We start from the raw sequence: 12590 nt of genomic DNA, 5'->3' as shown, positions 1-12590 counted from the left end.
GAGGTTTTATAAAAGTTTTCTTGTCTGGTAAATTTATTAATCCTTAATCTCAAGGGACTCCATAGGTACTGCATACTAGCAAAATTGCTTTTCTTCTTTCATAGAATTATGTATCAACTTCTGTTGGTGAAAGCAAGCTACGCAGAGATCTTCTTTAGGTCTGAGGAAGAAGAGCTTTGTATAGCTCCAAAACTTATCTCTTCCACCGGCAGAAGTTGGCCCATTTAAAAGATATACCCCACCAACCTTTTCACGTCACCTGCCTGGTATCCTGGGACCAATACAAGTACAACAACACTGCAAACATAGAATTATGTGTGATTTTGTTCAACAAGTGTATGTAAAAGGTTGTATGTACCATAATACAAATAGAATGGTCCTAGAGACTGAGTGGAAAACAACTCACTGAGTCTGGTCCAAAGCCTGTTGAAGCCAATGGATAGGCTCCTATTTCCTTCATTGGTCTTTGGCCCAAATTTTTGAAGGTGTTTAGGTGTTGCAGTGCTTAGCATTGCAATGCTTAACCTAATTAGGAGCCTAAGAGCTAAGAGCCTTAATTCCATTGACTGTTTTCACCATTTAGGTTCCAGCTCAGTTATATATCAAAACATAGCATCCGCACAAACTCCTGCTGAAGTAAATGAGAGTCTTTCCACTGACGACAATAGGAGTTGTATCCACACTAAGGGTTGATCTGCTATAATATAACGTTTATTTTTTGTGTTTACTTAGGAGATACGATATGATCTTACTTTAGATCACAAACTGGAGTATTCACAGTTTAATTCAGGAGATCCCTTTAATGAAGATATCATTATGAATGACCAAATCATTGAGATACTGGCCTTTGAAGACTCCAAGAACATGCTTCAAGCTTTAGAAGAGTAAGAACTCACTATTATTGCATTATGCTTCATATCAACAAAACATCTCATATGCATGATACTGAATATCTGCCCTTTAGTTCTCTCTGATAGATTCCTTTCAGACACACATCTGCACTACGTGAAGCTAATAAAGGGGCATCCATGGTAACTAATGCAGGCATATTGTACATTGCCTTATATATAGAAATTGCAGCTCAGTCTAGATCCTAGGCACATATTTTCTGAGTCAAACACACTGTAAGGGCTTGTCTACATGGCAGGTTAGCACACTGCAAGCCAGGATGTGAATCTTCAGTGCACTAGTTTGCTGTGCACTGAATGACCTCATGCACCCTGCCACACACAGGAGGTTGTATAGTACACTTTGATGTACTCCCATGAAACATTTACTGTGCCTGTAGCAGGGTCCACATGATGAGTTAGTGACAGGCAAGGTAGTGTGCGTTACATTCACACCTTGGCTTACGGTGCCAGAACTCCCTGTGTAGGCAAAGCCCTTCATTAAGCTGCTAAAAGAACAGATCCACTATTTCTGGTCTCAGCCCCTTAAGTGTACAGTATTCACCATGCCAAGGGCACTTTTCTGAGCACAGGCAACTGTTGTAGAGAGTCCATTCTATAATTATTGAGCATGTTTTGTCTTTCGAACAGCATGGTCTTGTTCCTACACAGAAAAAGGACGTGCTCTGGGTCCATATATTTTTGTGCAGCAGTATTTCTTGGGGGGAAAATTTTGACTTTCATACTCTTAGTGTTTCTTTAAATACTTGGATCAGAATCTAAAAAGGAACAATTTTCAGCTTTCAAAGGAAAATATTGTATATGTGGAGTCAGAAAAGGCAGTAGTCAGCAGCTAGAAATCCTGCTTATTTTGTTGAAAGGGATGTAAGGATTATATGACAGATACACAACTATTAAAGGTCATCTCTTTTCTCCGGCAGAACTTGAAAAAGGTCTGTTGTGAGAACAGAATGGATTTGTTTGTGTGATCTCATGATGACCTTCCTGACAGTCAAGTGGCAGGTAATAGTCTGCAAATATAAAATAAAAATGGAATAATGTCTGTAAAAACAGAAAGCAAAGTCATGAGTGCTGGAATGTTGATACTTTGGCAGGGAAGGGCTCTGTTCTTGTTCTAAAAATTTGCAGAATCCTAATGAGCAGTATCATTGCCTTTCTTATATTTTGTTTCAGATTGAAAAAGGAAGTGAAATAAATGAAACCTTGACTTGTGTAATGCGGTGATAATGTGGATACTTAACCCTGTAAATTGCACAGCAGTCTTGTCTGTTCTAGCTGTTGTGACAAAGTTCCTCCTCCACCTTGGTGGGTCCTGCGCTTATTGGCGGATTTGTTCACCTCAGTGATCTTCCCTTCTTGTGGAACCCACAGTCTGAGTCAGCTCCTCCTGTGTCTGATCAGGAATTGGGAGGTTTTGGGGGAACCCAGGCCCGCCCTCTACTCCGGGTTCCAGCCCAGGGCCCTGGGATCGCAGCGTGTCTATAGTGCCTCCTGTAACAGTTGCAGGACAGCTACAAACTCCCCGGCTACTTCCCCATGGCCTCTCCAAACCCTCTTTATCCTCCACAGGACCTTCCTTCCTGGTGTCTGACCATGACTTGTCCTCCTCAGTCCTTCCAGCAGTATACTCTCTCGCTCTCAGCTCCTTGCCTCTTGCTCCCAGCTCCTACCACCACACTCCTTGCCCCTCCTGACTGACTGGAATGAGCTCCTTTTAAAGCCAGGTGCCCTGATAGGCCTCCTTGATTGGCTGCAGGTGTTCTAATTAAAGTAGCTATCTCTACGCCTTCTAGAAAGATCTTAATTGGCTCCAGGTCCTTGATTAACCTGGAGCAACTGCCATTTGGTTACCAGGGTACTAGGGATTTGTTTAGCCTGGGGCTAACATACCTGTTTCTCAGTACTTTACTGTAGCCATCTGGCCTTGCCCCATCACACTATATAGTAACTTAGATTATTTTTTCAGAAAATTGCTGTGATTGTTAAGAGTAGCAGGATGAAATATCTTTGTAGCTCATTTTAGGATTAGTATATTTCATTTGGAAATGAGAAATATTTGGCTAATTTGAAAAAAAGTAGACTCTTTAATGTCTTACTCCTCGGATATAAAGTAGCTGAGAAAGGTAAATATTCTTGAAAATGGGAATGTTCATGTAACTAGAATCATACAGTGGATTAAAGCCTTGGTTTGTGTACATTACTTAGAAATGTGCTATTTTAATATTCTTCTTTGGCTTAAACAAATCTTTGTCTGTCTTTGCCCTTCACCTCTTTCCTCCCAAATTATTTTTCTTATTCTCCCTTCCATTTCTATGTTCTTATAGCTACACTCCCTCATTTGTCTCTCCTTTTTCACAATGCCCTTCCCCAGGTGGACAGATTGAATCTGTATAATTATCTTAACTGAGTTTTTTATCATGGTATTTAAGAAAAGTATTTTGCAACAATAGTAGAGTTATTATACTGTTCATGTAGCTAAGCACCATTGGACCAGAGGAGGTCTTCTAAGAAGTCCTTGTGACAGGCTGTTTGGAGTGATGGTTGGTCACAGGGCAGACTATGCAGCTAAATCATGTAAGTGACTTAATATCCAATGTAACTTAGGCCTGGTCTACGCGGGGCCTAAGTAGCTGAACTTGACGTATCTTAGATTGAATTAAAATTACTTACTTCGCGTCCTCCCGGTGCGCCACGGCTTCCCCCATTGACTTTGTTTCTGCCTCTCGCCGAGCTGGAGTTTAGCAGTTGATGGGAGAGCGTTCGGAGATTGATTTATTGCATGTACACTACACGTGATAAAAGGATCCCTGATAGATCGATCACTACCCGCCGATCTGGCAGGTAGTGTAGATGTACCCATAGGCTCCTAAGTCATGGTAGTGATTTCAAAAATGGGTCACCTAGGGTGTTAGTGGAATCTCCTTCCTTAGAGGTTTTTAAGGTCAGGATTGACAAAGTGATGGAGGAGAGGGGTAGCTCAGTGGTTTGAACATTGGCCTGCTAAACCCAGGGTTGTGAATTCAATCCTTGAGGAGGCCATTTAGGGAACTGGAATAAAAAACTGTCTGGGGATTGATCCTGCTTTGAGCAGGGGGTTGGACTCAATGACCTTCTGAGGTCCCTTCCAACCCTGATAGTCTGTGATTCTATGAAAATATTACCCTGCAAGTGGTGGGTGAGTTAGCAATTGATTTTTAATACAAAGAATGCCCTGTCCTCTGAAGATCCAAACAAGAATATAATGGTTTGCTCCAGCCATGGTGCCTAAAATAACAGGGGGCAAGGGCCTGTACAAGCTAGAAGAACCAGTGTGGAAAGGTTTGGTCTTCTCTTGCTGCTGTACTGGATCTCCACACACACACACACTCACACACTCCATACCTGCACACACACATCCCAGTTAATAAGCCTTCGCTTGATGGTTTGCGGATTTCCTGTCACTTTACTGTATAGTGTCTTAGAATTCTAGCATGCTTCACAAACTTTTTTAATTAATTTATACAGTATATAAACTCCATTAGAATCACTTTGCTTCCCACAAGTGCACAGCATCCGCCTCTTGGGTGATACAGAGCATCTGCTTATGAGCACACATCAACACAGCATGACAGGTGAGGGCCATACATAAAGAAGGCTTTCTTTGAATGAAATGGCACTGGAAACTTTAGGTTAATAGAGTGTCATTACCTAATTTGGAATTTGTCTGGACACCCAAGCTAACTTCACTGCTCTTGGGCGGATGAGAAAGGATCATACGATTTTTAATAACTCTGTCTTACATCTCATCTGAAAGACAGCACCCTTTGGCAACAGAATTCTCCTCTAATATCCTTCTGGAGCACTGATTCAGTATCATCTCGGAGGACAGAGTGTCTCATTAATAAATCACCAACCTTGTTGCACCTGTTTTTTTCCCCAGGAGCTCTCACATCCAAGTATTGATCCTGTCAGTGCTTGCTTACGTTATCTCTGATACTCTCACAGTGGAGGAGTTATGGCTGTTGACAATGTCCCACATCATCCTTCTATAGAATTAGTCTTATTGTCTGCGGTTGACATTACAGACATTCTTTGTGGATTTTAGGGGATGTTTTGGAAAAGAGGGGATTTGTATGGGATTTCATTGGTTTGTTTTTAACAAAACTTCTGCTAGCTAACCAGCATTTCCCAGTGGGGAAAAAAGCAAGACAGACTTTGTATTCCCTATAGGGAAATTATGAAAAAACTTCTTGTCAATTGCTACCAAAATAACTTCTCCAATTATTTTAGTTTAATTGCTTTTTCTCTTTAATTGTGTTCAATTTCTTTATGCATTTTCAGACAGGTATGGCATATTCCATTTCTTTAATTAAAACAAGATGCCCATCAGGGCATATTGTAGCATTTTGTATCTCATGAGCCAGTATTATACTTCTGTTCTATGAACTATAATCTTATATTATGATATGAAAATGGTCAAGGAAATAGAGATTTCTCTGTGACAAAAATGAACAAACGTCAACAAAATCTCATTTGGCGATAGGAAACAAATTTAGATTTTATGCTTATTACTTCTGATAGGTGCTCTCTTGAGGAGGCTTCCTATATCTAACACATTGATCTATTCTGGAGTAAGGATCTTTTGTTTGAAATAAGTTTATTTTTAGAAGTGGCCTGTATTATCAAAGGAATCCCATGTTTTGAAAGAGAGCCTGCTCAAAGTAGATAGAGAAAATTAGGTTTTCCTGCCCACTTCTTCTGTTTCATTTGGGGTTCAGAGGAAAAAGTGTAGTGTATATGGATATATATGTATAGTATGTATGCGTAAATAGGACACTGCCTTATTTCCAAGCATAACAATGTTTTTCCAATCTGCTGTTGTAGTCTGGCCCTTTTACTTTGGTGCCGCAGATAGCAACGCACGCCTGTTCGGGCAATTACAGTTATAACCTGTATCATCATCAGTAGTAGACTGAGTGTTTGAAATACTGGGAGAAGCATTGTTATAGTGTGTCCCATAGTACAATGTGTATGAGAAGTAAGACAGAAATTTGGAGTAGTGACATTACAAATGAGGCCTTTATATATAAATGTTTTGTAATTACTTACTACACAGTACTGTCCATTCATGTTGTAGGTTATCCTTACTGCTGGTTGTCACCTTCTGGTAAACTTCACAAGGCAGGAAGATCTAGCTTCTCTGTTCCATGGGTTGCATTGTTCTATGATACATAAGTAGTTGACGTACATCTGGTTGTTTCTTATGGATGCTGTCTTCCAGATAACCTACTGAATGGACAGTAGCCTATTTATTAAATATTGCTGTGTTACGATTTAGTATTGTTATCCAGACACTGAACAAGATTGTTTTGAATAACATAGACCTTACTTAGGACACGGTATCACTGACCCAAATTGTGGCTGATACTAACAGGGAATTTATTTACCCAATTTGTAGTTACTGTGTAACTTAATTACTTTACCAATTTGATTTTTTTTTCTTGCCTTCATGTTGTTTGCTGCCATTTGTTTGTTGATTTTTACTTGTGTGTTGGTTAAAGTTTAGCAATGTTATGCGCAGTGTAACTATTGTACAGCAATAAAACAACAATAATGAAGTAATACAGCAATAATACAGTTGCTTTTAAACAGTCGCCAAATTCAAATTAAATGACCGTTTAACCTGGTCCAGCTCGTGGTTTCTAGCTGATTGCCAACTTAATTGTCCATATATGGTAGACTGAGGTGTAGTTCACCAGTCTGTTATTTACAAAGCACGTCATTTTTCTTTTCTTGCCTGGAGGTTTCTTCACTCTATACTGATATCTTTTGCCGTCTTCAGGGTATGAAGTGTCTTTGGTCTGTGGGATGCAACCTTAAACATTCTCTTGAGGCTTTTGGTGACCAATTATAAATATCAGTGTCTACACAAATTAATACTGGGGTAGATAATTAAAGTGGGGCAGTCCAGTTCAAGGATGAAGATTTAAAAAGCTGAAAATAGAGCAATCTCATTTGTGTTTTACTGCAGAACTGTCACAGCTGCAATTTCAATGGACTTTATACTGAAAACGAATGTCTTCTTTACACCAAATTAAAACAAAAAACAAATTCTAGTTACTTGGGGCCTGATTCTCCACTGCTTTGTTTATTTATTTATTTGTATTATTGTAGCATCTAAGATCCCTTACGTCTTGTGTTGTCACATTGCTGCAAAGTGGGTATATAAAGCTACCAAATTAGAAGGGGAGTTTTACACCACTCTGCATATCAGTAAATGACTCTGCAAGATGTACGGCAGTGGAGGATCAGGCTGTGCTTGTATAACAGGAGCTGGCAAATAGGCTGATATTCAGAATTGGGGTGAAATTCATATTCATGGCTCATGTTTTGATTAAACATGCCTAACTTTTGTGTGCATCTTATTCCCCACCCAGGGAGCCCATCCCCTGTCCAGGGAGGAAGACATGAGCTAGTTGTGGGTTAGAGAGCAGTTTAACTAGATGTTTCTCAGCTCCAAGCATCTTGGGCCCAATCAAAAGTCATTGGGAATTTTGCTATTGACTTCATTGAAAGCAGGATATGAAGGAGCAAGTGCATAGCTTTTATTCATGTGTTAATGCTATAAGATGTGTATAGGAGATGGCCTACTCTTAAGCCCAGCTCTTAGGAGTAGGTCTAAGACTCCCTGACCTAGGACTAGCTTTGTCGTTATTCCCTCCAAAAGGATGGGCTATTCAGGTAGGGAATTTGTCTTCTCAGAGGTGGACTGTACGTAGCATGAATATTAACCAGTGTGTTTTCGACTTGCCAGAAATATGGCCTACATGCATAGTGTTCAGATTTGGTTCACTGATCCATTCTCTGCGTGTGCGTCTGTCTACACATGTACGCCTGTCATAGTTATTCATGTTTTCCTCTCAATTTGTATTGGAATGGACTTGATGTTTTGTTCCCAGTCTATACACAGCTGAGGAGATGGTTCAGGAGTTCATAAATGGCAGAGTTTTTTGGTCTTTTGTAACAACTATATCAAATAAGCGTGTGTTTATAAATAAACTAGCAGCACTAGATCAGTATTTATGTATGGGGACATCTTTGGAATATGGACATGTTGCAATGTCAAGAGAATAGCTTTGAGAACCAAACTTCTTTTTAAATATTTCATCAAGAAATTTCATAGGTACCTATCTAGTTGTACTTCATAGGTACTTATCTAGTTTGGCCTGGTGATCTGTCATATCTTGGATGCCCATTATAAAATATGCCACTAATATCGTTGTTTTACATTCACAGTAGATCCCTTCCTGCTTATATTTCCAAGTGCTAGATCATTGGCAATGAATGCTAACAAGAGGAAGCTTAATAAACTGTATGAATGTTTTGATAATATGCAGTAGGAAATCATGTTCTGAACTGTTATAGGTCCTCTCTGCTATGTCTGAAACAGAATGAAAGGAGAGCTGAGGGGGCTGATCGCATCCTCAGTGTGATGAGTGCTGCAAAACCCCTGAAATAACCATTTTTTCAAAGGTATCTTAGAGTTTCCAACAGGTTACCCTTGCTCTGACTTTATTTAGCCTCATTTTGTACATTTTTGCCTTCCCTTGATGTAGACAAAACTCTAGTTGAATATGGCAGTTGATCCTATTCTCAGATACATGATACACATTGCCATTTATCTCGGCAAATCACTAACTAATACGTATGCACTGCAGTTGATTTTCTCTCATGCCACAGGGTAATGAGGGCAATATATTGGAGGATAGGATCAAACCATTTCCTGAGAGCACTGGCAGGGAAGTCAAAAACAATTTATTCCTATATTAGAAGTTCAATTTTTCCTTCTAAATGTAAATTTCTCACTGTACATCTCAATTTAATTTGCCACTAAGGAAATGGATTCTTTTTATCACAGAATTCAGATGGAAAGTAGGAGTAAAAGATCAGAATGTTGTTACATCTAGAGTTTGAAGTCACCAAATTAGAAATCGGAAATTTCTACGTTAAAAATTGCTTTCAGCTTAGACACCAAAACAGAGGTACTCAAAGCTTCTGGATTTAATACATTGGAAACATTTATTATAGACTGCAATTTCTTTGGGACAGGGACAGTCTTGTTCTGTGTTTGGACAGTACCTAGCACAATGGGGTCCTGGCCCATGACTGGGGCTCCTAGACACTACCTCAATATAAATAATTATTGATATTTTAACACCCGCATACTAGGAGTGTGTGCGCATAAGCGCATGCAAACACACACGGCATTTTTAGCTCTGTACCCTGAATGACTGTACAAACTTCGTTTCTACAAAAGCTGCACATTTCATCCACCACTGAAACTCAGCTATCAAAGTATGAAATGTGATAGTTTAATATGTTACAGTGAAATTGCACAATGTTTATAGGCTGAAGGGAAAAATAAGTATTTGAAATTACAGGTGGCATCTGGCCAAGATTACCGGGATTAATATCCTTATTCTTCCAAAAAGTGCCATTGGATCTTTGATTGTAAGCAGTGAGAACTCAGATTATGTCTCATCTAAAAACAGACACCTTTGGTAAAATGGTGTCCCTTTCTATTAAGGTGGGACATTTGTTAGGCATTGATATGGGGGAATATTGCCACTTCTAATCAGTTCTGACGACACTTAGTGTTTCTTAGATGTCTCCCTTGTAAATATTCACCCAATGCACTCCTGCTTAGCTTGTGAGATCTGAGTGGATCATTGCAAAAGGTATAATGCTATAATATTTGTCTACATGTGGTTTTGTTAAGCTAACATCATCACGGGCTGATCCTGCTTCTTTAAAAATCAATGGCAACATTGCCATTGACTTCATTGGAAGCAGGACTGTGACCTCAGCTTGCCACCTTTCAGCATGATGACTATTCCATAAAGACTATGATTCAGAATTATAACTGCTCCATAGGTGTAGCATAACTAGTATTATTGCTAAAACTGAACTCTTGAAGCTACCCATTAATTCATAATTCTTCATGCATATGAAATCTAAACTGACCTTTAATTGAGGGTCTCTCTTAAATAATTTTTAGGGTTTTGGAGCTGTGCTTTGGCTCCGCTCCAGCTCCAGGCAAAAACCTGCAGCTCCTCTGCTCCAGAGCTGCTCTGTGCTCGAGCTCCGGGCTCTGCTCCAAAGCCCTGGTTTTTAAAGAGATAAACTTACTAACTGAAACACCTTTTCTCTGTTCAGTAAGCCATAGGGAATCAAAGGATTTTCAGATTGACACCTGTTAGCACATCTATAGCTTAGTCTGTTGACATTTTTACCATGAGTCATGTAACTTTCCCATTTTTTCCTTCCAGAAGAGCATCATTTTTATCTAATAATCTCTTATCTCAGTTTGTCATCTTGTCCAAGTTATTTTTTCTGTATACCATAAGAATTCTCCTGATTTCATCAATGCCTTGCAGTATTTCACTCTTTTTTTTTGAAGGTTTGTTCAGTCTGTGAATTTTCTAGTGAAATATGTTTGCAATAAGGAGTGGCAGACGTAACAGATCAAGGCTGGAGGATCCTCAGATAACCATAGAAGGTTTCTTAGTAACTTTACGAGTGTTTTGTATTCAGTGTGTTAGTCTTCATCCGTGCTGAGTTTAAACTGGAGGAGCTGCAGGGATGTAGAAGATGGCTCTAAGCCATCTTCTGGAGAGAGGTAAATAGTGGTGGCCCCCAGCGGTCTGTACTGGGCCCAGTCCTATTCAACATATTCATAAATGGTCTGGAAAAAGGGGTAAACAGTGAGGTAGCAAAATTTGCAGATGATACTGTGACCTGTGGTGCTCAGGGCAGCCCTCACTGGAAATGCCAAGGGCAGGGCAGGCTGCAAAAAGCAGAGCAGATATCCCAAGACAGGTGAGTAACACTGAAGTTATTCTCCTCAACCAGTCACAAACTGTGCTTCTGAGCCCCCACACTGGTTATCAAGAAGTAAAAATGAAATCGCACTTTATTAAATTCCAGTTCTCTGGCTCCCAATCAGCACCTAGTTCCAGTACAGGGAGAAGTTATTTTAAACTCTGCTCACATATACAAAAATGTTCTTCTGACCCCAAAGGGTCAGCCACGTCACTAGGCCAGTAGAGGTTTGGATCTTACCCAAAATACCACACTGCCAGCCAGTTCTTTAGTGCCTAAACAGAAAAGAAAGAGCAAAAAGACAGATTCATAGATCCTAGAACTGGAAGGGACCTCGAGAGGTCATCGAGTCCAGTCCCCTGCCCTCATGGCAGGACCAGATACTGTCTAGACCATCCCTGATAGACATTTATCTAACTTACTCTTAAATATCTCCAGAGATGGAGATTCCACAATCTCCCTAGGCAATTTATTCCAGTGTTTAACCACCTTGACAGTTAGGAAGTTTTTCCTAATGTCCAACCTAAACCTCCCTTGCTGGCAGTTACAGCCATTGCTTCTTGTTCCTGTCCCTAGAGGCTAAGTGAACAAGTTTCTCTCCTTTTCCTGATGACACCCTTCTATACCTGAAAACTGCTTCATTCCCCTCTCAGTCTTCTCTTTTTTCCAAACTAAACAACCCAATTCTTTCAACCTTCCCGTAGGTCATGTTCTCAAGACCTTAATCATTCTTGTTGCTCTTCTCTGGACCCTTTCCAATTTCTCCACGTCTTCCATTGAAATGTTGTGCCCAGAACTGGACACAATACTCCAGTTGAGGCGCTAACCAGTGCAAAGTGAGTGGAAGAATGACTTCTCAGTTTGCCACGCACACCTTTAACGCATCCCAGAATCACGTTTGTTTTTTTGCACAGCATCACACTGTTGCATCATATTAGCTTGTGGCCACTATAACCTCTAGATCCCTTTCTGCCATGCTCCTTCCGTAGACAATCCTCTTCCATACTTTGTATTGTGTGAAACTGATTTCCTTCCAAGTGGAGCACTTTGCATTTGTCTTTCTTAAACTTCATCCTGTTTTACTCAGACCATTTCTCCAATTGTCCAGCTCATTTGATTGTGACCTGTCCTCCAAGCGTTGCAATCCTCCCAATTTGGTATCATCTGCAACTATAAGCATTACTTTCTATGTCAATATCTAAGTCGTGATGAAGACTATTGCGAGCTAGCCCCAGCACGTTGCAACCTGAACTGATTGCCTCACCGGTTTAACTGATGCTGACCATAGTAACTCTAACTCAGGAACCAATCATGCACAAACCCCGAATGCCCAATTCTGCCCAATACTACACACGGCACCATCCAGGACTATACCAATCAGCCACACTATCACTGTTCATTCACCTGCATATCCACCAATGATAACCACCTGATGCCCACTGCCCTCTGCTTGCTAATCGGCCTACGGATGGTCCCTACGAAACGATATGACCCGTCAGGTATTAAACATTGGCAATATACAAAAACCTCTAGGAGACACTTCAATCTCCCTGGACACAATAGCAGATTTAAAGGTAGCCATCCGCAGCAAAAAATAGCTTCAGGACCAGACGTTCAAAGAGAAATGCTAAGCTTCAGTTCCTCTGCAAAATTGACACCATCAGCTCAGGATTAAACAAAGACTGTGACTGGCTACTAGCCAAACTACAAAGCAGTTTCTCCTCCCTTGTTTTTTGCACCTCATCTGGCTAGAAGAGGGCACTCATCCTCCCTAGTTGAAATAACCTCGTTGACCTCTAGCCTGCTTTTGCATATATACAC

The 12590-nt window shown here is 40.3% G+C and overlaps 1 protein-coding gene across 1 annotated transcript in view; it reads left to right on the top strand.

Moving 5' to 3' along the window:
• EVC2 (EvC ciliary complex subunit 2) overlaps positions 1-12590 on the top strand; it is a 164538-nt gene that overhangs the window by 61733 nt on the left and 90215 nt on the right. Inside the window, exons 9-10 of the mRNA XM_075066163.1 lie at positions 733-884; positions 5229-5232. Of these exons, the coding sequence (XP_074922264.1) occupies positions 733-884; positions 5229-5232 (156 nt within the window). The remainder of the gene's footprint in view (positions 1-732; positions 885-5228; positions 5233-12590) is intronic.

Source organism: Chelonoidis abingdonii, chromosome 5 (genome assembly GCF_003597395.2).
Source record: "Chelonoidis abingdonii isolate Lonesome George chromosome 5, CheloAbing_2.0, whole genome shotgun sequence".
Taxonomy (NCBI): Eukaryota; Metazoa; Chordata; order Testudines; family Testudinidae; genus Chelonoidis; species Chelonoidis abingdonii.
This window is presented reverse-complemented; position numbering and strand designations above follow the sequence as displayed.